General features: G+C 48.0%; 1 protein-coding gene across 1 annotated transcript; it reads left to right on the forward strand.

Moving 5' to 3' along the window:
- Positions 1-11,563: 11,563 nt before the first annotated feature.
- RAD52 (RAD52 homolog, DNA repair protein) lies at positions 11,564-25,822 on the forward strand. Its single transcript, XM_056117877.1, has 11 exons — positions 11,564-11,659; positions 12,102-12,203; positions 12,742-12,835; positions 13,017-13,084; positions 17,126-17,244; positions 18,707-18,782; positions 22,541-22,734; positions 22,845-22,981; positions 24,066-24,146; positions 24,748-24,945; positions 25,341-25,822. The coding sequence occupies exons 1-11, from the start codon at positions 11,576-11,578 to the stop codon at positions 25,400-25,402; spliced, it is 1,215 nt and encodes a 404-aa protein (XP_055973852.1). The 5' UTR covers positions 11,564-11,575; the 3' UTR covers positions 25,403-25,822.
- The last annotated feature ends 1,609 nt before the right edge of the window (positions 25,823-27,431 follow it).

Below are 27,431 nucleotides of genomic sequence, written 5' to 3' on the forward strand. Positions count from 1 at the left end.
TTAATTATACAGGGGTAGCAAGCCAGGTGTGAATATTTTTCAGTATCTGCAACTTCTAACATTTTTGCAGTCAAGGCATTCATTTTTAATACCGTATTGGCAGTTTTGAAGTAGAGAATAGCTAATATAAGCCTAGAATGCTTTTATTATTTAAAAAATTTTGGGGGGAGAGTGTCACATCCGGTGGTGCTCAGGACATATTCTGGCTCTGTGCTCAGGGATCACTCCTGGTGGTGCTTGGAAGACCATATGGGATGCCGGGGATCAAACTCAGGTGGGCTGCATGCAAGGCAAATGCCTACCTGCTGTGCTATGGGTCCAGCCCCTATCTTTTAAAAAATATTTTTTTAAAATTTTGGGGTTACACCTGGCTCTGCCCAGGGCTTCCTCCTGATTCTGTGTTCAGGAGTCATTCCTGGTGCCGCTTTGGGACCATGTTTGGCGCTGGCGATCAAATATGGTGGGTTACCTGTAAAGCCCGCATCTTACCTGCTGTGCCATTACTCCCCTTAATTTCCTTGTGTATTAAAATGCTTATTTGATATGTAAAATTAAATGCTGGTGATCCACTGTTTTTACGTGGCCGTGGGTCCAGAAAGATAGTACTTAGGGCACTTACTTTGCACGCAGCTGACCTCGGTTCTACTGAGTAATACTGAGTACCATATATATATATATATATATATATGTATATATATATATATTTCTTTTTTGCTTTTGGGTCACACCTGGTGATGCACAGGGGTTACTTTGGGCTCATGCACTCAGGAATCACTCTTGGTGGTGCTCAGGGGACCATATGGGATGCTGGGAATTGAAGCCCAGGCAGCCATGTGCAAGGCAAACGCCCTCGCTCCAACCCACTGAGCATCCCATATTATACCCCTAGCTTGCTGGGAGTCATTCCTGAGTACCACCTGTCGTGGCCCCAAAACTGAAACAAACCAACCAAGTGGCCACATTTGGGGCAGAGTGTGATGTATGCTCCAAGGCATGTCCAGAACGCTGTGGGAACAGAGTTAATTTTAGAGTGCAGGAGGCCTCTCCTTTATAAAGCTCTGGGTTTGGTTTTTGGCACCATAAAACAAAACAAAATTCATCTTTAATGTGTAGTGAGGTACATAGAGCTTCAAAATTGAGACGAAGTTTAGTTCTTTGGGTTTTTTTTTAATCTACTCTGTTGCTAAGGCCTTAGAAAGTGGCACAGACGTAGGAGTGTGAACATGAAGGCCAACGGAAGAATGCAACCTCCACTACTGCTCATCTGCCAGCCTCTTCTTACTCAGCATATGAAAATCTACCCGAATCCTGTCAGCAGGCTGCCCCCGACCCTGGAGGGTGAATAGGGGGTTGATCCCCAGCATTCCTCATGGTTCCCCAGCCCACCAGGAGTGATCCCTGAGCGACAGCCAGGGGTGAACCAAAACCCAAACCCGGTTGCCTCCTCGCATACCTGCCTGGGGTCCGGCCTCGGTCCGCATTTCCGCTGTCTTGAGCCTTCATCATTTCCTCTCTGGACAGTTGATTATAGACTCCAAACTGGTCTCTCCGCCTGTTATTCCCTGTTGAGAAGGTAGAAATGGAACCTTGCCATTCTCAGCTTAAAATTTCCGTCGCTGGGGCCAGAGTGATAGTACAGCGGGTAGCCTTGCATCCCATAAGGCCCCCTGAGCAGCATCAGGAGTAATTCCTGAGTGCGGAGCCAGCAGTAACCCTTGAGCATCGCTGGGTGTGGGCACTCGCTCCTTCCCAGGCAAGAATAAATGTTCCATTGCTCACTCACGTTCCAGTTAGCACTATGATCTTCCCCCAGCCCGTCTCCTCTTGCCCTTCCCTTGTGGGTAGCTGATGTGGAGTTGAACTTGCAGGTTCACCAGAAGCTACACTTGTGGTGCTGGGGACCCCCACAAAAGTGCCAGTGATAACACTTGATGTGGGGGGTGCCTCCTGCTCACGCTTCGCCACTGGACCTCACCCCCAGATCACAAGCTTTTATTTTTATTTCTTTGTTGAATCACCATGAAATACAGACTTACAGACTTTCATGATTATGTTTCAGTCATACAGTGGTCGAGCACCCATCTCTCCACCAGTGCCCATTCTCCACCACCAATGTTCCCAGGATCCTTCCCCCTGCACACACACACTCCACCACTCACCCCAGCCCCCGCCTCTGTCTGTGGCAGGCACATTCCCTTTTTCTCTCTCCTTTTGGGTGTTTTGGTTTGCAATACAGGTACTCAGAGGCCATCATGTTTGGTTCATAGTCTACTTTCAGCACACATCTCCTCTCCCAGTAAGCTCTCCAGCCATGATTTATTTAGTGGTCCCGTCTCTGTCCCAGCTGCCTTTTCCCCCAGCTGTGAGGCTGGTTTCCAGGTCGTGGTGCAATCCTCCTGGCACGTATCTCTGCTATCCTTAGCGTAAGTCTCCAATTATTATTTTATATTCCACAAATGAGTACAGACATCCTATATATGTCCTGCCCTTTCTGACTCATTTCACTTAGCATGATACTCTTCCTATCCATCCACTTATATGGAAATTTCATGATTTCATCTTTTCTAACAGCTGCATAGAATTCCATTGTGTAACTATACCAAAGTTTATTTAACCAGTTGTCTATTCTTGGGCACTCAGGTTTTTTCCCCCCCGATTCTGGCTATTGTAAACAGTGTTGCAATAAACATACAAGTGCAGATGTCATTTCTACTGTAATTTTTCTGCATCTCTGGGATATAGTCCCAGTAGTGGTTTTGCTGGGTCATATGGGAGCTCAATTTCTAGTTTTTTAAAGAGTGTCCATATTGTTTTCCAAAAAGGCTGGATCAGTCGGCATTCCCGCCAGCAGTGAGTGAGGGTCCCTTTCTCCCCTTCCAGCACACAAGCTTTTAAAGGTCGCTTCTCTTATTCTCGTGAGTATCACCCGCTTGGTCTTTAGTAAGACGAGAAGATCTCAGACAAAATAGGGAATTTTTCTTTTCTCCCCCTCCCTCCAGGCCCCGAAGGCGAGTTGCACCCACAAGAGCTTGTGGTGCTGGAACCCAGGGCCTCTGTGTCCGGAGGGGTCGCTGTTGCTGCGCACTAGGAGTCCGGATGTTTTTAGTTTTGGTGCTTGCATGGGGCCGGGGCACACACTCGGGTTGTGCTCACATCAGCTGGCCGCTGTGCAGCTAGAAATCCCTTATGCTGCCAGGGTGGAATTTGCTGCCTGACGGGGTGGGGGTGGGGTGGGGATCAGGGATGGGATTTGTGGCCTCCAGCGCAGGCACTTGAGCTATGGAACCTGGAGACGTTCCGCTGTAAAACTCCTCACTCCATCTTGTTCTTTCCTTCCTTTCTTTTTTTTTTTAGGTCATGGTAAGACATAGTTTATTAATATCAGTCTCTCAAAAATTAAGCAATACAGAGTGCCTACTACATACTTGACACTGTTCTAGATATTGAATGGGGTATAGCACGGTATAGCACTGTCCTCCCGTTGGTCATCGACTTGCTCGAGCGGGCACCAGTAACATCTCCATTGTGAGACTTGTTACTGTTTTTGGCATCGAATACGTCACGGGGAGCTTGCCAGCTTTGCCGTGCAGGCGCGATACTCTCGGTAGCTTGCCGGACTCTCCAAGAGGGGCGGAAAAATCGAACCCGTGTCAGCCCAGGTTGGGTGCAAGCAAGGCAAGCGCCCTACCCGCTGTGCTATTGCTCCAGCCCAGAATAGGGTATAGTGTTTTTTTTTTTTTAAATTTTATTGAATCACCGTGAGATAGTTACGACCTTTCAGGCACTCATTTGTGGAGCAGAGAATACCATAACATGAGGCTGACACCCAAGGACAGTAGATACAAGGGCCAGGAGGATTGCTCCATAGCTGGAAGCCCACCTCATGAGCGGAGGGGAGAAGGCAGCTGGAATAGAGAGCAGAGAAGGGACCACTAAGAAAATGATGGCTGGAGGAACCGGTCGGGATGGGAGATGTGTGCTGAAGGTAGATAATGGACCAAACATGATAAGCTCTGAGTGTCTGTATTGCAAATCATAATGCCCAAAAGCAGAGTGATAGTAAGGGGGGGATGTTGTCTGCCGTGGAGGCAGGGGGACGTCGGGGAGGGGGGCGTATACTGGGGACATTGGCGGTGGGGAGTCTTTCCTGCCTTTCCCCATGAATAATTAGAAATGCCTTTCGGTGCTAAGGCAGTGGGTGAGAATAAACACATTTTGGTGACCCTCGTTCGCCTTCTGAGTCTTTGTTGACTTCCTCTCATTCCTTGCTCTCAGCCACCACGCTAGTTGGGTGCTGAAGTCCCCGTTTTTCAACACGTCCCCTCAACCCCCACCCAGACTTTGGGAAACTATCGAAAGAATTCTTGCATCATGTTGCAAGAAGTCTTGGCTCAGGTGCATGCTTTATTTTTAGACAGGATCAGATTCGTTTCCAAAATAAACTACAAGGAAATAAAGAAAGTATTAAAATATTAAAAAAACGTATTTTTTTACAACCTGGGGGGTACACAAAAGTTTTTTTTTTTAAGGTGGAAACTCAGCAGTAGCCACTAACACAAATTGAAAACTTTCATGGCAAGACAACCCTAAGGAAATGAACGGGGAGCAGACAGCAGTCTGGCAAAGGGCTCCTGTCCGGGCCGCGTGCACAGGAGCCAGGAGGAGCCCTCTGCTGGCCCGACACCTCTGGCCTTGACTCATCCTCCCTCATCGTGAAGGGGCACGTGTTTAGAGCTGGTGCCTCGTCCCTTCATTTCTTCGTTCCTTCCATCATTCCTCCCTTCCTCGCTCTCTCTCTCTGTCTCTCCCCCCCCCTTTTCCCTCCCTCCCCCACACTCAGTGGTGCTGGGGCGACTCACATCTCTGCTTCCGTGGGTCCACCCTGGGTTCCTGAATGCAAACCACGTATTCCAGCCCTTGGCGTCGTCTCCCGGGCGCCCCTCCAGTGTTTTTCTGTACATTTTTGATTCTGGGTCTGGAACCCAGGAGTTCATGCGTGTGAGACAGATGCTCCACATCTGAACTGTGACCCTGCCCATTCCCAGGGCTTTCCACCCTTTCGAACTGGCTCATTTGTCCTTGTTATTGAGTCACATCAGTTCTTTATGTCCCGTTTTTTATAGATAAGCCGGCTAAAGAAGTTGCCTTTCATCTTCTTATCTTTCAGTTAATCTGTAAAGCCAGGTTTTAGATCTTGTAGTCATATTTCCAGCATGTTTCTAGTTATTGTTTTCTGTACCCAAAGAAATCTTAGTTCTTTCTGTGTTCTGAAGAGATAGGTCTATTTATTTATTTTTAGAAATAGCTTAAGCTTAAAAAATTTTTTTCTTTGGTCTTAAACTTTTTTGGAAGTAAAATAGTTCTGGTATGATTTTTGGTTCTTGTGGTGCTGAGAATTGCCTCACACATGCGAGGCAGGTGTTCCACCATGGAGCCACATCCCTGACCTCCACTTTTAGCTTTTATACTCAGTCCTAGGATCCATCTCAAGTATCCATGAATGTCATGAAGAAAATACTTTGTGAAAAATACTGATTCATTTCCCACTGAACGGAGCCCGAGAGGGAGTGCAGGGGTTAGGCACTTGTCCTGCACATGGTTGCTGTGGCTGGGACCATGGTTGGGTCCCAGCACTCGTATGGTCAGCACCTCCAGGAGTATCCCCTGAGCACTGCAGCTGGACCCAAAACCACCACCACCACCACCACCAAAGAGATACCTACCCGTTCCAGGAATTGCCCATTTGTTGAAAATGTCATTGAGTTACATTGGTATTTGTACATTCAAGTTGCTGTATAAGTGGCTGTTGTAAACCCCCCCGCCCCCCAAAGTAGAAGCTGATCTGAAAAAAAATAACAACAGAAGAATAATTCTCTTTTTCCTTGTAGGTAGAGACAGAAACAAGATTGTTCTTTTTTCTTAAGTTTTCAATTCAGAAGAGATTTTGTTTAAGTGACAGAAAGAAGGGGAAAGGGGTCCCCTAAGTAGGAATTCTAGGCTGTTCTTTTTCTTAAGGAAAAGATGGGCTCTTAAGGTGACGTTTAGAAAAGTACCAGCAAGATGCTTTTCCCCCCCACAGGGCCACCCCTGGTGGTGCTTGGGTGTCCCCCCAACAGCACTCTGGGGGAGTCTTGACAAGTGCACCCTCCCCCGCCCAGCAGGTTGCTTTGACAGGTAGAACTTTCTTTTTTTCTTTTTTCTTTTTGGGTCACGCTTGGTGATACTCAGGGGCTCAGGGGTTATGTCCTGGCTCTGCACACAAGAATTACACCTGGTGGTGCTTGGGGGGACCATATGGGATGCCGGGGATCGAACCCAGGTCGACTGCATGCAAGGCAAACGCCCTACCCGCTGTACTATCACTCTTGCCCTGACAAGTGGAACTCTTTATTTTTTTCTTTTTCTTTTTGGGTCACACCCAGCGGTGCTCAGGGGTGACTCCTGGTTCTGCACTCAGGAATTACTCCTGGCGGTGCTCAGGGGGACCCTATGGGATGCTGGGAGTCGAGCCCGGGTAGGCCGCGTGCAAGGCAAATGCCCTACCCACTGTGCTATGGCTCCAACCCAGGTAGAACTGTTAAGGTCAGTTTCTAGCGAGTGAACGCTTGTGTTTTCTCCAGCGTGCCTGATGTGTTTCTTTCACTGAGGCGTTCATTCACTCACCTGTTCCGTACACACCTCTGCTCAGTCACCCAACACCTGACCTTCTGCACGAACCCTCCCTCACCCCCTTTCTGCGCCACATACTGTGTGTTCATCCTAGTCATAGGCAGCGCCAAGAAACGTCCTGAGCCGCCCGCCCTCTCGGGGCTTCATCTTGGAGTCCGGGGACACAGGTGGCACCAGCCGTTCTCGCGGTACTCGCTCGCCCTCCCCAGCCCGCTGCAGCCCAGCTGGGGCCACGTGGCAGCTTCTGCGTGGCCAGTGTGGCCTGTGGCGGGGCCGCTGAGCCCTGCCAGTGACCTTGGAGGCTGTGGGTGCAGGTGCCCTGCTCAGGCCAGGGGGCTGCCTTGGGTGGGGAGTGCAGACGGGGCCTCGGCTGTGTCAAGCGGAGAGGAGAAGTAGTCCAAGACATGGAGGATAAAATGGGTGACCCAGACGTGGCCTCCTAGCCGTTTTCCAACGTGCGGTTCGGGGCCGAGAAGTGCATGTCGTAAGTGCAGTTTCCACCCTGTCTCGCATTATTTACTTTCCCTGTTTTTCACTTGTATTTGGTTCAGCCGGTTTTAGTGGCAGGTTTCAGTGGGAGGCAGCGATGCCCGTAATGTATTGTCTGTCGCCACATTCTCTCTAAAATGCCAAGGTAGTAGTAGTTGTGACACAGCTCTGCCAAGTCTGAAATTTCTCCTATTTGGCCCTTTTCAGAAAAAATTTGCTGACCCCTGCTTTATAGAATGAGCAGTTAAAAATAAAGGGGACAGGGGCTGGAGCGATAGCACAGTAGGTAGGACGTTTGCCTTGCATGTGGCCGACTTGGGTTTGATCCCCAGCATCCCATAGGGTCCCCTGAGCACCACCAGGAGTAATTCCTGAGTGTATAAGCCAGGAGTAACCCCTGTGCATCGCCGGGTGTGACCCAAAAAGAAAAAAAAAAAGGGACAGAGTGAAAGAACAGTGGATAGGGCCTTCCATGCCTTCCATGCACAATCCCTGGTCCCCCCATGAGATCCCCTGAACACCGTCAGGCGTGATCCCTGAGCACAGAGCCAGGAGTAAGCCCTGAGCACAGTTGGGTGTGACCCAAAAGCTAACCCCCCACATTGTTTTTTCATTAATTTACACACATACTTGAAAAATGAATGGTACGACTTTGCAGGTATGTGCAGTTACAGTGGAAGCAATATCCTTCCACCTTTCCTCCTGCCAGCAGTTTCGGACACTCATTGACTAAGGTTTGGTGAGCCCTGGGGCTTGTGGGTGCCGGTGTACACCAGTCTGCAGGCAAGAAACTACTGCTCCAGGCCCCTGTCCTGTTCATGCGAGACGGAAAAGAGAACGTTCTTGGCTGGAGCGGCTGAAATAATCCTTTATATAGTTTTTAGCACTTTTCAACATGATGTACAGTTAAGGGCTGGAGCGATAGCACAGCGGTAGGGCGTTTGCCTTGCGTGCAGCCAGCCCAGCCCAGCCGGGTTCGATTCCTCTGCCCCTCTGGGAGAGCCCGGCAAGCTACCGAGAGTATCTCGCCCACATGGCAGAGCCTGGCATGCTACCCGTGACGTATTCGATACGCCAAACACAGTAACAATTGTCACCATCGAGACGTTACTGGACCTGCCTGAGCAAATCGATGAACAACGGGAGGACAGTGACAGTACAATTAACTGAACTTCGCAGTTACTTCTTTTTACATGGTACTTCCTGTGTGCCAGGTACAGTGAATTTGAGGTGATTTCCTGCAGTTCCCCACTTCATCTTTCCAGCACCCTGGGGAACCGGAGGAACAGCGTTCATCATTTCCTCTTTCTTCTTTTTTCCTGTTTCTGGGGCCATGTCTGGCGGCGCTCAGGGTTTTCTCCGGGCTCTGCACTCAGGAGTCATTCCTGGCGGTGCTTAGGGGACCAAATGGGATGACAGGGACTGAATGCCGGCCAGCCCTGTGCGAGGCAAGCGCCCTCCCTGCTGTCCTGTCTCCCTGCTGTCCTGTCACCCCGGCCCTACACTTTCTAAAAGGTGGGCCCTAGGGACCCCACACGGGGCCAGGTGCCAGATTGGTAGCCAGGCAGGGCCCACAGCTTTGGTGCACCTCACATCGTGGGGCGATGCAGTGCTCCTGCCTCAGTATCCCCGTATCTGGACTTTCCCCTAGGTGGGTGCGCTGGTTCCCCTGGGGCACTGGGTTGACCAGAGGGCAGTAGTGGCCTTGGGTGCAAGCGTGAGGCCTGATACAAATTTTTTTCAAGTTTGGGAACCTTCTCTGTGGGACAGTCAGTGCTGAGGCCGCACTTTGGGTCTGTTCTCGGATGGCTGTGGGGCATCCCTGCCCCCCACCCGGCGGGTGGTGGCTTTCCAGTGTGTTGGACACCCCACATTGCTGGGCGCTTCGCCCCTACTCTCAGCTTCTCATTCAGCAGGGCCAGACACTCGTTTCTTTCCCTGTTTGCTTTTTTCGATTTGGGGGCCAGGGCTTACGTTTGCGTCTGCACGTAGGACTCACGCCTGGCCGGGCTCTGGAAACCATATGTGGTGCAGGTCAGCACCCTACCCGCTCTGCTGACATTTTTTGAGTAAGTGCCCAGGGTGTGACTGCGGAGGACCCAACTGGGAACTGGGCTTATGCTGAAATTCTTTCTGAATATCGGGGTCTCCGACTCTACCTGCCCTTGCTCTTTTCCCGAGGGGGCTGGTGGGCATTCGGGTACTATATTGTTTGCTTCAGGGCCAGGTGGAACTCGAAAGTCCTCAGCCTGGGCGGGGGGGTGGGGGGTTGTGGATCTCCCAGCGTTGTTGCTGTAGGAAGCACTTCTTGGGGGCGGGAACGGGGCCATACCCGGCCATGCTCAGGGCTCAGTGATGACTCAGGGGTCACTCCTGGTGCACTCGGGGGACCATATGGGATTCTGGGGATTGAACCTGGGTGTGCTGCGCGCAAGGCAAGCGCCCTCCCCGTTGTCCGGTGGCCTCCAGCTCTGGCTTTTGCTTCCTGTCTGAACACACAGGGCCCAGATGTACGGCTCACGTGGCTGGCAGTGTCCTGGTCTGTTCTCTCCTGGATCTCCTGGAGAGTGTTTTTGTAGTTTTGATCCCCCCCGTAATAAACATAGCATACCATTACAGCAGTTCTGGAGATCAAGATCACCTTGAAGTGCCACTCTCGTCGCAGCCATTTTAATAGAGAGGCAGAAGCAGACCTGAAGGAGTTTTAGTGGCTTGTTAGGCTAAGTTAGTGTTGGGACAGTTGCTAGCTGTGAGACAATGCGCATGAAGTCATCATCTGAGGCTTAGTGGACTCTCGTACGTTTATGAAGATTTTTTTTCTCTCTCATTAAACTTTGTTTTAGTGAGTCTCAAAATTCTGTACCAGAGTTTTGATCAAGTTGTTCCCATTGAAAAGTATTGATTTTAACAACTAATAACGGGGCCAGAGGGCTAGCACCAGTGGGGAGGGCGTGTACCTTGCGTCAGCCGACCTGGGTTCATCCCTGGCATCCCATATGGCCCCTCAAGTGACCACTAAGAGTGGTTACCTGAGTGCAGACCCAGAGCAACTCCTGAGCATCGCTGGGTGTGGACCAGCCTCTCCCCTGCCTTCCCCCACCCCAAACAAAACAAAATCCAACAACAAAAAAAGAAAGTGTGTGCACGCACGCGCGCGCGCGCACACACACACACAGTGACAAAAGATTTGCCTTTCCTTGCGAAGGTTTTATGATGGGTACATTGCTATTACCGCTCTCTTACTATTAGATTTGCTTGCATGGCCAGTCGAGACAGTTTGGAGGCTTCCGCTGCCGATGGAGACTGGGGTGAGGGCAGGGGACACTCATCTGCCCTTCCGGACAGACCGGCTCCTTGCCCACTGCTTTGATGACGCCCTCGGCAGAGTCTGCCTCACCTCATGAGCAGAGAACAGCCCAGAGGCGGCTAGTTGGTGAAGCTCCGTGGAGATTTTTTTTTCCAGGGCTCCCAAGCACTGCTCAGGAGACCCAAGAGCCACTCTCACCTTGCTTGGCCGAGCAGGCCTGATGATTCAGTCAAGGGTCGGGCCGTGTGACCATCCTCCCTACCCCCTCCTGGTGCTCAGGGCTGGTGCTCTTTGCAGCCATGCAGTGCTGGGGCTTGAACCTGCGGCCTCATGCCTGCAGGCCATGCGCTTTAGATGTTTTGAGCTATCTTCCTGGTCCCTACTGAGATATTTCTTCCTTTTTTTTTTTAGAGTTTATTACAATCTTTTTCTCCCTCACTTTCCTCTGTTGTTTCGACTCTTTCTGGACTCGGCTCACTCCTGGTGGCAGGGCTCTGGGTGTGTGGTGCTTGCCGGGGGCTGCTCGCTTTAGTGGGCCGGCTTCCGAATGTGGAGCTTGCCAGAGGCTCCACCCTTGATTGTGATGCCTGCACACTTCGTTGTGATACTCACACATTGCTGTGGTACCAGCAGCCCTGAATAGCAGAACTGTGGGGTCGTGCTGGGGATGGGCCTCACTTTGCAGGGTGAGGGTTGCTTTCAGATGGTCGCTTCTGGGCCACACGCGGCAGTGCTCAGGGGTTCTTCCTAGTGGTTCTTGGTCTGGGGAACCACTATGGGTATGGGTGCCAAAGGATGGAACCCGTAAGGATGAAAGGCAAGTGCTCTGCTCGCTGTATTATTGCGCCGAACCCTCCTTTTTGGGGGGGCAGGAGGCAATACCTGGTCGTGCTCTGGGCTCACCCCTGGCTCTGCACTCAGGAATCTCTCCTGGTTGGCTGGTTGGGGCGTAGAGAGACCTTTGCAGGGCTGGGACGGAGGCCGGGCTGGCTGTATGCCCGTCCGCTGTGCTGTCTCTGGCCCCCAGCAGAAGCTTGCCTGCCGAGCTCTCCACCGGCCCTGTTGAAAGCTTCCTCTGTTCTTCCCTCGTAGCGGTCATCCAGAATCAGCATGTCTGGGGCCGAAGCAGCAGCCCTTGGCGGCCAGGACAGCCATCCTCCCACTGCCGGCAGCTCTGTGTTATGCTTTGGACAGGTAACGGGTCCTCAGCTCCTGCACCTGGGGAGGAAGAGGTCGGTGGGCAAGTGGGAGGAGGCAGCCTGAGGGCATCACGATACGGGAGCGACTCCTGACTGCGCCTGGGTTTTCCTTTTTTAATTTCTAATATCAGTGGATATACCTTACATAAACAAAACGCTCTTGGGGTCTTTCTGTTTGTTTTGATTTGGGGTCCACACCTCGCAGTGCTTTGGGCTATTCCTGGCTCCAGGCTAGTGGCGGTGGCGGGGGCCCGTATGTAGTGCTGGGCATTGAACCTGGTGGACGGGACCGAGGCGGGCGCCTGTCTGCCGTGCATTGCTCCAGTCCGAATGTCCGAAGGACTCTGAAAAGTGAAAAGGGCTGGAAATCAAAAGGTTGGAGACTTGCTTGCGTAAGGAGGGTCAGACGCCTGCTCACAGTCCCTCCTGGCCCACAGTACCAGTACACGGCGGAAGAGTACCAGGCCATCCAGCGCGCGCTGCGGCAGAGGCTGGGCCCCGAGTACATCAGCAGCCGCATGGCTGGCGGCGGCCAGAAGGTAGGAGAGCTCACGGCTGTCCCTTGATCCAGCTCACCTCTTTGGGTCCCCTGGAGTCAGGTCTCTGAGTTCAGGTCGTCCTCGTCACTGGGTCCTTCTCTCTTTGGGGAGCACAGGGTTCTCTTGTCCTCTCAAGTGACTCACACATTCCACCTGCCATGGAACATTTTGTACGTCGGCCTTTAAAATAGTCTTCTTTTGCCATTTGCTTCAGATTAGCACTTGGTGAGGTTCTGGTCTTCTGTGAACTGTGTGACCCTAAGATTTGTACCTTTTTAGAAACTGAGGTGTGGAAACTGCTAGGTGAGTCACCCTCAGCTGAGGCTAGTCCCTCCCTCCAGACACATTAATTCTAACTGGCTCCTTCTGGAAGAGCCTTAAGATAAGTTCACTGAGAACCTCCCTGGAAGATCTGAGGTTAGTTTTGCCAAAACAAATTTCAAAAAAATCCCAACCTGGTAAGGAATACATCAGGACTGAATTGACATGTCACTCTGGCAAAGAATTTTAACAATTTTTTCCCCCTTTTCTTTTCTAGGTCTGTTACATTGAGGGTCACAGGGTAATTAACCTGGCTAATGAAATGTTTGGTTATAACGGCTGGGCCCACTCAGTCACCCAGCAGAATGTGGGTAAGTCTGCCGTGCGGCACTGCTGACGTCATCATTCCCCGGCTCCGGCGCTGTCTGGCGTCTGCTTGGAGGCCTTTGTGGGTGAGGAGGCAGGGTAGGTGGATTTGGCCGCCAGTGGAGGTCCACGGGCGAGGCCCAGGGATCCGGATCCTCTTCAACTGGTTCTCTTTCCCACTCCTAGATTTTGTTGACCTTAACAATGGCAAGTTCTACGTGGGAGTCTGTGCATTTGTGAGAGTCCAGTTGAAGGTGAGGGTGATGGAGTAGACCCGCTGCCGGTAAGAGTCCGGGTGGGGGGTCCGAGAGAACCAGGCTAGAGGAGCTCGGCCCGGACCTGTAGCGAAGCCAGTGCTCCTCCTGTGGGTGGAATCAGCATTTGCACACAGGGGCCTGCTCAGACTTTTGAAAAGCCCTGCTCTCGTGCCCTGTTCTTGTTTCTAAGTTAACATCGGGACATCTTCATCATAAATAGTTGCTAGCAGATATTTTGGGCCATGGTAATAAACTTGGCATTCGAAAATAGATACAATAAATCTTTAAAAAAATATATACAAATGTGGGGCTGGAGCGACAGCACAGTGGGGAGGGCATTTGCCTTACACACGGCCGATCTGGTTCGATCCCCAGCATCCCATATGGTCCCCCAGGTACCGCCAGGAGTAATTCCTGAGTGCAAAGCCAGGAGTAACCCCCAAAAAAGCAAAAAAAAAAAATACACACACACACACATATATACACATACACAAATGTCTAAGTGCCACAGAGGGTTAAATACAGTCATATATGTGCTAAAGGAAAAGTGCATGAATAAACTAATCTGAATTTTGCATTGTTTCCTCTTGAACTTGTATTTCTGACCTGTTTCTTCATTAACTTTTATCCTAATATATAGTATCACTGTATCACTGTCATCCCATTATTCATCGATTTGCTCGAGTGGGCACCAGTAACGTCTGCATTCGCCCTAACCCTGGGATTTTAGCAGCCTCTCCCTTCTTATCCTTCCCAACGGTTCCGCATTGGAGGCTCTTTTCAGGGTCAGGAGAACGAGACACATCATTATTACTGTTTTTGGCATATCAAATATGCCATGGGAGCTTGCCAGGTTGGAGAATATATATTAATGATTTTTAAATCATGTTTTAATCATTTTAATCAGAGTTCATAATTTTTTTTTTTTCTGCTTTTTGGGTCACACCCGGCGATGCTCAGGGGTTACTCCTGGCTCATGCACTCAGGAATCACTCCTGGCGGTGCTCGGGGGACCATATGGGATGCTGGGAATTGAACCTGTGTCGGCCATGTTGGCTGCGTGCAAGGCAAACACCTTACCCGCTGTGCTATCGCTCCAGCCCCCATTTTATTTTTAATAATACTTTTTAAATCTTCTGTGGGGCTAGAGCAGCAGTACAGCAGATAGAGCATTTGCCTTGCATGTGGCTGACCTGGGTTCGATCCCTGGCACTATACATGTGGTCTCCCAAGCCCATCGGGAATGATCCCTGAGCACAGAGCCAGGAGTAGGCCCTGAGCACTGCCAGCTATTGTTTCAAATCAAAAGAATCCTCCCCCCCCAGTTATGGCACTTGCCTTGCGTGTGGCCGACTCTGGCTTCATCCCCGCATTGCATGTGGCCCCTCAGGCCTGCCAGGGGTCATTCCTGAGTAGAGAGCCAGGAGTAACCCTGAGCATTCCTGGGAGTGACCCTCACACACCCCAATTAAAATAATAAAAATCTTTTATTAATAACTTCTACCATTATACTTCTCTACTTTGGTGTGTGGTATATGTGTATATAAAAATACTGTTTTAATACATTTCCAGTAGCCTCAAGACCATTTAAACATTATTTTTTTTTTGGGAGACTGAAAACTGTTTTGCTTTATTAATTTACCCAAAAAATGCACATTAATACATTCTTGGCTGACTTTTTCCATTATTTTCCCTTAATTTTGAAAGAAATGAAAGTGTATCAGGTAACCTAGTAACCATAACTAAAGGAATATACAAATATTTCTTGAATCTTTATGTACAGAATGTATTTTTTTTTAATGTAGGAGAATACTGCTATTTATTCAGCCACTGATTAGGCTGATTGAATTGGGCATGAACTCCACACCCATTTAAACATTTCTTATGGACTGAGTTACTATTCCAGGTATAACACACAGTCACTTGGATTTAAGGTGGTTAGACAACTGTATCAACTTACTGGAAGGTGGGCGGCTCCCAAGTGATGTATGTCCAGGGGGCTGGTGGGCCACTCCCACACTGGGGCTGCTTGGGGAAATTGAGGGCCTCTAGGCTACACTCCATTGTGCTCCGCAAGTCACATGGAGCTGGGAATGAAACCCAGGACAGTCTCTTGCTAGGCGTGTGCCAAAATCCTGATCCCTCTCCCGACCCTATGCCAACAATTTTATACTTAAAAATTTTTTTATGGAAGGGCCAGAGAAATAGTACAGAGGTTAAGGCTCTGGCTTACACATGGCTGATCTTGATTCACTTCCCGGAACTACATACGGTCATGTGCTTACCACCAGGAGTGATCCCTGAGCACAGAGCCAGGAGTAAGAAGTCCTGAGCACCACCAGGTATGGCCCCGAAACAAAATTAAAAAAAATCAGATTTTTATGAACAAAGCCCTCCTTCTTTCCTTCCTTCCTCTTCTCACCTTCCCTCCCTCCCTTAGCTGGGGAGAATGTGATATCAGAGTCAAGCCCAGCTTCGGCTCTTTGAACCATCTCCTCTGCCCATAAATGCATTTTTTGGTTTGTTGTTTTGTTTTTTGAGCCATACGTGGCAATGCCATACGTGTTACTCTTGCTCTGCACTCATGAAGTATGCCAGGTGGTGCTTGAGGGACCAGATGGGATAGTGGGGATCGAACCTGGGTTGGCCCTGTGCAAGGCAAGTGTTCTACTGCTATACTATTGCTCCAGCCACATAAATGCCTTTCTTGATCAAATGTATTTTTTTTTTAAGTTAGTTTATATATCCAGGCTGGAACGACAGCACAGCGGGTAGGGCATTTACCTTGCATGTGGCCGACCCTGGTTCGATTCTTCTGTCCCTCTCGGAGAGCCCGGCAAAATACCAAGAGTATTGCGCCCGCACGACAGAGCCTGGCAAGCTCCCCATGGCCTATTCAATATGCCAAAAACAGTAACGACAAGTCTCAAAATGGAGATGTTACTGGTGCCCGCTTGAGCAAATCGGTGAACAACGAGAGGACAGTCCTACAGACAGACAGTGACTTAGAGCACTGGCTTTCATTTTCATCCAGTTTATATATCCAAAGTTTGATATTATTTATTCTTAGACTTAACATTTTACAATAATTTTTCCTAGTTCTTTCCTTTTTTATTGTGGTATTGAAAAGTGAATGTTTCCACATTTATTTAAAAAATCAGTGCTATCATCAGTAATTATATTGTATTCTCTGTCAACGAACACCTCGGTCAACTTTCATTTTTGGTGGAAGCTGAGAAATGGGAAATAACATGGCCAAAGCATCTGCTCTTCAATCACAAAAGTCTCTTAAATAAAGCACTGAAAGTTCTCCATTTGTTTGGTGTCAGAGGTTTTTATTCCTTGGGATCCTGGAGCAAGTCAGATACTTAGCATTTTTGTTTGGGGGCCACACCCAGTGTTCCTCAGGGGTCAGTCCTGCCTCTGTGCCCAGAAATTACTCGACGTGGTGCTCAGGGGACCATCTGGAATCCCACATACCGAACCTGGGTTAGTCATGTGCAAGGCAAACACCCTACCATGGTACTATTTCTCTGACCCCGTAGTTTTATATAAATGAGGAAATGGGACAGCAGAATTGTCGTGATGAATACTTTGACCTGACACATCAGGCTTACTTACAGGTGTAGAAAATTGGCTCTCTTAATAGTATCTGAGCCCATGTGCCTTTTAGAAATAAATGGGGAATAAGACTACCTCATCCACATTTCTGCTTTCAATTACTACTAGTCAGTTGTGGACCACGAATACTACAAATCCATTTTGAGAGAAAGACCACACTTGCAGCTCTTGTTATGACTGTCTTAGTTTATTATTAGTTGTTATTGTGCCTGGTTTTTACATTGAACTTTATCACAGGCAGGTGTGAATTGGGGAAAACATAGCATAGATTAGGGCTCAGTACCCAGCAGGATTCCAGGCGTCCGTGGGGATCCCGGGCTGGTGTGTGCCTTGCAGGGTATGTCTGTCGTTTGAACACGGGGGCGCAAGAAGAGCCTTGGACTCCTGAGCAGGACTGAACACCTTTTCTGCCCCCAGGATGGTTCCTATCACGAAGATGTGGGCTATGGTGTTAGTGAGGGGCTCAAGTCAAAAGCTATGGCTTTGGAGAAGGCCAGGAAAGAGGCCGTGACAGACGGGCTGAAGCGAGCACTGAGGTAAGTCAAAGAGGATTGGCGAGTCTGAACCACTTTTTAGCAATTTTCATGGCAGTTCTTTTGGTTTGTTTTGGGAGGCATACCTGGCAGTGCTTGGGGGCTACTCTCAGCTCAGTGCTAGCAGAGTGAATTAGGTGGGTGGTGTAGACGGAAACCAGGTGGATATGGGATTGAACCTCCTGTTTGTAAAGCATGTGCTCAGCATGTCGAGCTGGCCCTCTGGTTCCCTCTTCAAGGTAATCCATCATCGGGCACAAAAATCAAAATAAGTGAGAGGAGCGTTAGCGAGTATGAGTGTGTTTACCTTGTGTGCGGCTCGCCCTGGGTCGGTCCCTGACAACACATATGGTCCCCATTTGCTCTTCAGAAGTGACTCCTGAGCACAGAGCTCATAGTAGCCGAGTACCACTGGGTGTGGCTACAAAGATCATAGCAAATAAGGGGGTGGGGAGATGACTCAGGGTTGGAGCACATGGATTCTGTATGTGGGAGCCCTAGGTTCAGTCCCATCACATGTTCCCGGGACACTGCCAGATGTGGCCCCCAAATAAAACCCAAACAATGAACCAAACCAGAATGATCTGTCTTCCTCCCATCCTTAAGCCCGTCTTCCCGGGTTTCCTTCTCTAATTTGCCCTGTCCCAGTACTTCCAATGCCAAGGCCTGCCCTTTCAGAAGTGAAGAGTAAAGTCCTAATTTCTCTATTTTGTACTTGATTTTACACTTCCCCCTTTTTCCCTTGAAGATCTTGTTTTTGAGTGTGGGGGACAGGAGTGTCCAGGGGCTTTCCCTGACTACTCAGAAATGACCGCTTGGTAGTGCTTGGGGGACGTGTGGTGCTGGGGATGGACTTTGAGCAAGCCAAATGCCATAATCCTGTACTGTCTGTCCAGCCCTAATGAAGACCTTTCTACAGGAGTACACAGGTAGCTCGCTCATTCTTTCTAACACACCTCGAGTTACGTATATGTGAGAGTAAATTTCATTACACGTAACTTCATTACCCCCTTTTTTAACTTCGCAAATTGAAGTATGCAAAGTAAAGTATGAAGTATCATCAGGGACAAACATAAATTTGCACTCCACATTTATACCATTATCTGTGGGGTTTATCTGAAATAAAAATTAGTTCTGACTCATTCAGCCCCCTTGGGTTACTAGGGAATCAGAGATATCTGAGAGCAATACTGGGGAAGTCTGCTCTGGAATTTCCTCCATGTCAGAGTGTAGTTAATGGGCTTAGTGACTGGTTTCATACTCATTGCCAGATGTTTTTGCTCATCCTCAGATCTGTTGAAAGCTCAGAAATACGGTGCAGGAAAACGTAGATGCCCAGTAAACCTTTCTAAACACATATTGGGGTCCATTTTTCTCCTCTCTAAGTAGTTTAGTGAAGAGTATGTTCTGTGATAGTTCCACGAAGTCATTCTCAACATTTCACCTTTCCCCCCCTCGCCCGTAGGAGTTTTGGGAATGCACTTGGAAATTGTATTCTGGACAAAGACTATCTGAGGGCACTAAATAAGCTTCCACGCCAGGTATGTTAGAGATTGATGAATGGAACGCATTAAAGATAAAATATGCAATAAAGATAATACGCTTGTATTGTGGATGGGGATGAGGGAAGAAGTGAAGACTTGGTGAGGGTTTGGGGTGTGTGTTTCAGTCTTTGAATGTTAGAGCTAGCATAGACCAGTTGCTTTATTTTTCACACGGAGAAACTGGAGCCTAGAAAATGTATGTTATGGAGAGAACTGAGGTTGGAAGTCGTTCCTCAGAGGAATATGTGGGCTCCCTGCAACACTGCTGTCATTTTTAGAATCTTGACGCTCACCTGGTTAACTGTTTTTCTTTAGCTCTGATGTCTTTAAGATTTAGATAGCCTGTGCTTCTATCAGGGTCAACCGTGTGATCTTGGCTCAGATGTTTTTTTTTTTTTCTTTGTGGGTCATACCCGGCGATGCACAGGGGTTACTCCTGGCTCATGCACTCAGAAATTACCCCTGGCGGTGCTCAGGGGACCATATGGGATGCTGAGAATTGAACCCGGGTCGGCCATATGCAAGGCAAACGCCCTACCCACTGTGTTATGGCTCAACCCCACCCAGACTTATTTTTTAACCTGATGAGTCATTCTGGCAAATGAGAGGTGATATTTCCTTGTGGTTTTGATACTCATTTTCCTGATGATTAGTGGTGTCAAGCATCTTTTCTTTTTTCTGTCTCAGGAAAAATGTCTTCTCAGATCTTCTACCCATCTTTTCTCCATTCTCTTTTCCTGCTTGTCCCCAGAGAGGATTGCAGTGATCAGTGGTTTGCACACACTTGTTTGGAAGGGCTTATTATTATTATTATTTTTTTTTGGCAGGGGGAGGGCTGAGCTGCATTAGCAGTGCCCAGAGACTATTCCTGCCTCTGTGCTCAGAAGTGATCCCTGGCAGTACTCAGGGGATCATTTGGTGCCAGAAATAAAACCCTAGTTGGCCACAGGCCGGGAAGGTGCCGCAGCCCGTGTATTCTCTCTGGCCTTTGCATTCTCTAGATGTGATGTTCCCATGCTTTGGGTTGTGGTGCTTGCCAGGGATTGCAAACCTGGTTTTCACTGCTTGCTGGGCATCCCAAATGGAGTGTATCAGGGTTGCATTTGCCATGTGGGGTAATGTCAGGGATTGAGTCTGTGGCCTCATCCCCCGGTTCTTTTTGCCATTTTTCCCTCCCCTAACCACTTCTAGCCATATGCATTTAAAAATTTTTGAATTAAAAGACCCAACGTTTTTCTCCATTTAAATTTTGTTTTGGTGCCAGAATTGAACCTAGGGCCTCATACATGTGTGTCATGTCCTTAATCTTTCAGCTAGGTACCATTTATATAGTTGTAGATACTAACCCCTTATCAGATACTAGTTTCCTCCCATTCAGTAGGCTGTCTTTTCCTTTTTTTGGTTTTTGGGCCATACCTGGTTGTGTCAGGAGCGACCCCTGGTGACGCTCAGGGGACCACATGTGATGCAGGGGTTATAAACCAGGGTGGTGGCTGCCCCCAAATGCAAGCACAGCAAGAACTCTCTCCAGCCCTACTTTTCCTTTTCATTGACGGGTTCCTTTGCTGTATAGGAGTGTGATGTAGTGGCTCTTATATTTGTTCTCTCTGATACTGATTTTCAACAAAATATTTGCCATGTTTTCTCTTACTGGAGTTTCATGATTTCAGGCTTTACATTCAAAGTCTTTAATTCGTTTGAGTTAATTTCTGCATATGGTCCAATTTCATTCTGCCTTTTGTTATTCCGAATAGGCCTATTAAATTTCTTGTAAAATTTGGTGCATTTAAACACTGTTTATCCTGGGTTGTCTTGGGGTCTACTGGGTTAGGTGAGAGGATACACATGCTTACCTTCTGTGTATTCTTCAGGTTTTCCAGAATCGCTGCGCTAGTTAACATGCAGTGTGTGAACTGGAAATATCAGTGTGTGACTTGTAAATGTTACAGAGCGGCAGTATTAGTAGCATTGTCAGTCTTACCTGTTTCCCCCTGTTCATTTTCTTCCCAGTGATTTTATTTCTAATGTCTATTTGTTTGTTTTGGGGCCACACCTGGCAATGCTGGGGGCTTAGTCCTGACTGTGCACTCAGGAATTACTCCTGGCAGTGCTCAGAGAAGCAGATGGGCTACCGGGTATTAAACCTGGTCAACCCCGTGCAACTCAAGTGCCCTCCCCACTGTACTGACTTTCCACACCAACCCCTCTCAATTATTTTATCGTGGTAAAAACTATGCACTGTAGCACTGTCATCTCCTTGTTCATCGATTTGCTCGAGCGGGCACCAGTAACGTCTCCATTGTGAGTCTTGTTGTTACTGATTTTTGGCATATTAAATACGCCTTGGGGGCTTGTCAGGGTCTCAAAAACTACACAATAAAATCGACCTCTTCTTGGTTTGACTTTGAACCACACCTGATGGTGCTCAGGGCTTACTTCTGGGATCACTCCTGGCATTGCTGGGGTCATATGTGGTGCCTTAGGCTGTCTATGTGCAAGGCAAATATTCTATCTGCACTATTGCTCCAGCCCTAAAATTTACCACTTTAAATATTTCAAGTGTACAGTTCAGTGGTATTAAATGTATTTATATGTTGCTGTACAATCATTATGTTCATCTCTGTAACTTTAAAAAATTTTGTAACTGAGGTTTGAGATTATATAGTGGGTATTTGCCTTGCAGGGGGCTGACCCAGGATTGATCCCCAGCACTCCATATGGTCCCTAGAGCCCACCAGAAGTCCCTGAGCACTGCTGAGTGTGACCCAAAATTTTTTAAAAAAAAGAAAAAGAAATAACTGGAAGCTAGTATGAGTGCAAGGCACATGTCTTCCACGTGTCCCAATTCATGTGATCCCTGGCACCTCAAGTTATTTTTCCTGCCAGGGGTTGTTCCTGAGCAAAGAGCAGGGATAGCCCACCAACACCTCTGGGTGTGCCTCCCTCTGCCCCCAGGGGGAAAAAATAAACCAATCTATATACACAAGAGTGATTTCCTACTACCCTCTTTCTGTAGACTCCTGACAAATGTCACGCCGTTCTCATTTTGGTCTCCATGGTCTTGACCATTTTAAGGACTTTAAGCAAATTATCTTTTTGTGACTGGCCCATTTCACTTAGTATAAGGTCCAAACTCAGTTTGGTTTTTTTTCCCTTTTATTGGTGGGGCACACCTTGTAGTGTTTGGGGGCTACTTGCAGCTCTGTTCTTGGGGTTTGCCCCCAGCAGTGCTTGGGGCATCATGGAATGCTGAACACTGAACCGTGTCTCTGGCATGCACAGCATGTTTCAGCCTGTTGAGTTACATATCTCTGGCCCCAAGGCCTCTTATTTGCTTGGCTATTGAGATAAGAAACTTCATGGTATAATCATCATTTTTAGGTTATTATTATTTTTATCAAATGTCATGTCGGTCCCTCAGTTAATTTGTCAATATTATTTTAAATTTAAAGTTCTCCCAAGTATAGCAGCCCTGGGTTTCTGTGATTCTTGTGGTCTGCAAGTAAAACACTTTGCTATATGCCACAGAATCCGTAATCATTACCTCTCACATTTGGTGAGATGTAGGAACAAGCCCAAAGTCAGGGATTCCTGCAGCCTTGGCTGGTGACCACTGCCAGTGCTGTCCAAATGGCCTGCCTTCTTGTCATCTGATGGATTCTTAGGTGTGGCCATCCAAACCCAGGTCTTTAGGCAGGAAAAGACGAGCAGTTGAGAGAAGCCATTCTCCCGCCTCCTTTTCCTTCCTTTCCTAGTTGCCTCTCGAGGTAGATTTAACTGAAGCAAAGAGACAAGATTTTGAACCATCGGTGGAGAAAGCGAGATATAGCAGCTGCAGACAGAACACGGCTCTGGGACTCTCAAAACCACAGTGCGTGAGCTCCCCTGAGAGACCAAGTCACTCAGACGGTCTCACTGTGAAACAGGAGGATAAGGACAGCAGCTCCAGGTAGGGGGTGTAAATGCCCTTTTCCTTCCCATGCAGAATCAGCTACATGACTGCTGGGCTACCTTTTGTAGTCCCTTTAAACCCCTACCTGTTTGGTTGCTCTTCTGCAGATGCTTGAGCTCTGCTGTCGAGAGCAAAGCCACCTACCAGCGGAAGCTCCGGCAAAAACAGTTGCAGCAGCAGTTCCGGGAGCAAATGGACAAACAGCAGCAAGTCCAGCCACCTGCGCCATCAGTGGAAAAGAAAGGTCAGCAGGTGGGAGTGACGGGAACAGAGGTTCTGGGAGAAGCATGCGCTCTGGCTGAGTAACCTGCTCCTCTGCCAGCACCAGGAGGGTCAGGTCCCAGCCGGACTCGCAGGCCTTCTCTGGCTTCACATGCATGGGCGAGCACAAGGAATTAAGATAGTGAACTCTGATCTTTTGAGGGAGGGAGGGAGGGAGGGAGGGAGGAAGGGAGGAAGGGAGGGAGGGAGGGAGGAAGGGAGGAAGGGAGGGAGGGAGGGAGGGAGGGAGGGAGGGAGGAAGGAAGGAAGGAAGGAAGGAAGGAAGGAAGGAAGGAAGGAAGGAAGGAAGGCTGGCTTAGCATAATTTGGAACAAAAAAATTCAGGGCATGGAAATTTTTTGCTTGACCTTGGTTACCTCTTCATGAGGAAGCTTTTGTTTCTGAGGTATCTTTGTTTATGAGGCAAAATTGGGTTTGAAGAAATGAACACTTTGGGCAGTTTCTGAGTTTTAGGAATCTTTCTTAGAACAGAACAGAGCTTGTTCCAAACTCTTTTGCCCACTTTCTCCTAAGAGTCATGAAAGAGTGCCCCCCAAAAGTCAGGATTGGTTTCAAGTTCGGCTCATTAATATTCCTCTCAACACTGGCAGACTGAAATGAATCTAGGGTTAAAACCCCAAACTAGTCAGTTGGCATATGCTTAATGTAAATGAGTCCAATTTAGGTTCCAAACTATTCTAGAAGCTTCTGGGGGTAAATGAATGTCCTCTAGGATAAATCCTGTGTCAGAAAACTAGACCCACTGTTTGGTTATTTTACATATTGTTTCAACAAAGATTGTAATAAAGTAAAAATGGACCAGACAGCTCCTAAAGTAAAAATGGACCAGACAGCTCCTAAGCTCCCTGGTTTTTGTTGCTAAAGGAAGAAACATATACTTACATCTGGCAATAAGAAAAGGAAATCTCTTCTTTTCAGCTCCCCATACGTGCTCTTTGTAGGACTGGGACTCCGCATACTGGCAGTGCAAGGAACCAGTGGGATGTCAGGCAGCCTACAGCTGCTTTCTCTAATAACTGACTGGGGTAACTCTCTTCCTCTTGCAGAATCGTTGCCTGCACCTCCAGTGAAGCACAGCACTCCTGTCATTGCTGCTTTAGAACCACCCACAGGGAAAGACTTGGAAGGTTGGTAGGGGGCTAAAGGAATGTGCTAAGTGTGATCTCAGTAAATACCTGCGAAATGCTTATCAGGTTACTGTACTGTATACTACTTCTGGTAGCTACATCTTAAAAGACACGAAAATCCTTGTATCTGTCCATTTCCATTTAGTCTGTGAAGTGTTAGGAAAAAGACATACTAAGCTCTCTGTTAACCTAACCTAAGAGAAGTTTCCCCAGACTATCATAAGGCATCGAGGACAGTGAAGATCAATTATTTTCAGGGCTTTGTATGGGAATACTTCTTTTTGGGTTGTCTGTTTCTCACCGAGACCTGGTGGTTCTCATGGCCTACTCCTCGCTCTGCATTCAGGGATCACTCCTGGGGGGCTTGGGACTATATTGGGTGTTACATGCAAGGCAAATGCTCTACTTGCGGTACTACCATTTTGGCCCCCGTTTTTCTTGTTTTGTTTTTGGGCCACAACTGGCAGTGCTCAGGAGACCAAACAGTGCTGAGGACTAAAGCCAGCCTCCTGCATTCTTTGCACGTGTTCCACCACTGGGCTTTTTCTCTGGCCCTGAGAAGTGTCGATGCTACATTTTCCTCTGATCTCCATTCCTACAGACACTCTTGAAATGTGGGATATGACTCCAAACACGTGGGACAGTATTGCCAAGACTTTATCTAGTCCAGAACCACCTGAGACTCCTGCTGTACCAGTACTGAAGAATGAGACGGCGACCCACAATAGCATTAGCCACCAGAATCCACAAGCAAAATCTGAACCCTGGTACCCACCAAATCACAACCAACCTGTAACAGGTAGTATTCAGGAACCAAAACGTAAGGGAGAACCTGGATTTAATTCTGTAGATTTTAAAGAATGAATTTTAATAACTTGGATAGAATTGAGCTAGAGGACAAAAATAGTAAGATAATTGTTTGAGAGGGCTCTTCCTTTGGCATTTTTAGGGGCCAGTACCCAGCATGTGCTCTAGGTCTGTGCTCAGGCACATGGTGGTAGGGGTCAAGCTTGGGTCACATGGGAAAGCCACCTCCCAACCTGTTCCTTTCATGTTTTGACTGAAGGCATAATCCTTTTTAGCTTGATAGCAGTAGTAAGAAGTAAAGTGATCATGTTAAGAGCTTTTCCTCGTTCAAAGTCTCTCTGGGTAATAAGCTATGCCCTGCTCATGACAATTTTCACTCTCCCACAGGGAACTATGATTCCTATAAGAAAGACCAGGATATGAAGAGAAGGAAATTGGATCCATCGTAATCAAGCTACACCACCAGACCACCACAAAAGGGCTTTACAAATTTTGTTCATCATTCCTAGGGAATGAAGTCTATTTCCAAGGTTTTATCATGCTTCATCCCGAACTTTGAGGATTGGACTGCTGGGTTCTATTACAGATAGAGTTATGCAGTTGAAGAACATGGGACTTCTAGTCACACAGTGGGGCAATTCTGGGCGAGATTAATACTCTTACTCTTGAGGCCCTTTACTAATTATCTCTGCATCATTATGTTAAATAAAGATAAAAATTTTAGGAATCATCATTGGTTACAAACCCTTAACACAATGTCATACCGCTAAGTATCAGTTTCAATAGTGACTCAAAATAAAATTGCCACCACTGCCGTCTCTTTTATTTTAGGGCTCCATGTTTGTTTTTGTTTTGGGGACATACCCAGTCGCACTTACACTTACTCCTGGCTCTGCTCAGGGATCATTCCTGGTGGGACTTGGAGGACCATTTGGGATGCCTTATCTGCAGTACTTGGTTGGAGCAATAGCACAGCGGGTAGGGCATTTGCCTTACACGTGGCTGACCTGGCTGACCAAGGTTCGATTCCTCCGCCCCTCTTGGAGAGTTTGGCAAGCTACCGAGAGTATCTCGCCTGCACAGCAAAGCCTGGCAAGCTACTCGTGACATATTCAATATGCCAAACACAGTAACAAGTGTCACAATGGAGATGTTACTGGGCCCACTCGAGCAAATCAATGAACAACGGGAGGATAGTGACAGTGACCTGCAGTACTGTCTCAGTTGTCCCAGGGCTCCATATTTTTAATAGGCATACCTCATTTGTATATCTCATCACTGCAGATACAAGCTTGTAGGATAACATTGGTTTGTCCTTTCTGCCTTACCGCAGGGAGCTTAGGTTTATTGGGTTACTCCCATTACAGTGCTCCTGAGGCACTTTCATTTCTCTGTGATTATCTGCAAACTTTTTCTTTGTGCTCTGCTCCCCCAACTGGTCAATCACCTTTATCTCCTAATCAAACTCTGTTAACTTGTAAATATTGCTTTCTCGTCTCCTTAGGTCTGCATAGTTAATTCAGAGCCATGTCCTTTTTTGTATAGACACAGGAAGACAGTTAATTCTATGCTTTTGTAACTTGGGAGTTAGTTGACTCCGAATAATATTCACTCCTGGGCATCTGTTCTCTCCACTTAAACCTCAGTTGCCCTTAGTTCCTAGCACCCCAAAAGCAGGGTCCCGATGAGGGACTGGATGTACCCAGGGCAAGCTCTGAGCTACTCTGGCATCGAAATGGGCCTGGGCAAAGAGCCATAATACTTAACTGTAAGTTACGAGCATGGCCATGGACAAATTCTGCCACAATCCAAAAAGTAACAACTAGACTAGGACCCTGCTAGGGTTAGGAAAGACTAATCTGGCCTGAGCACTGTAGTCTGTGATCTCTAGCGAGATGTCCCCTGGAGAGCCACCCTACAAGCTTCATGTATCTCTTACTGTGTCCATACAAAATGACTAATATTAAATAGATGCAGATTTAACCTCCTCCCCCCAGGTTTCCAGTTTTCCAGTAGCTTGGCAGTCACACCCACAAACTATCCTCGGCACCATGTAATCTCATCAACGGCCAAGACCCAGGGACTATAAAGCTCAAGGAAGAGAGCACGGTAGAATGTCCTGACCCCGTGCCAGACTGTCTTCACCAGGGCACCTTGGAGGGGGGCGGGGTTGTCTCCTTCTCCGCTCCAAACAGAACCCAGGCAGCCAAAAACCTCCAGAATTGAACTGCTGCCATGCTCAAGGCCACTCTCCACATGCTTGAGGAACCTCACCCAAGATGGGATGAACCTCACCAGAGTGGACCGGCAGGAAAACCCGATATGAGGGAACCTGTGACTGAGATCTCCAAGCCCTCTTGGACGGCCTCCACCCCACAGTTCCCCAGTTTTCCAGTAGCTTGGCAGTCACATCCACAAACAACAAAGACTTTCCTGGACATTATATTCTAACCATAACAAGCAATATGAAACAAATCG

Source organism: Sorex fumeus, unplaced genomic scaffold, assembly GCF_029834395.1.
Source record: "Sorex fumeus unplaced genomic scaffold, SorFum_2.1 ptg000036l, whole genome shotgun sequence".
NCBI classification, from domain to species: domain Eukaryota; kingdom Metazoa; phylum Chordata; class Mammalia; order Eulipotyphla; family Soricidae; genus Sorex; species Sorex fumeus.

Excerpts from the sequence above, each read along its gene's own strand:
- RAD52 (XM_056117877.1), top strand. The coding sequence starts at position 11,576 with ATGTCTGGGGCCGAAGCAGCAGCCCTTGGCGGCCAGGACAGCCATCCT. Across the intron at positions 11,660-12,101 it reads CTGTGTTATGCTTTGGACAG|TACCAGTACACGGCGGAAGA; the intron begins GTAACGGGTCCT and ends CCTGGCCCACAG. Across the intron at positions 13,085-17,125 it reads TTGTGAGAGTCCAGTTGAAG|GATGGTTCCTATCACGAAGA; the intron begins GTGAGGGTGATG and ends TTCTGCCCCCAG.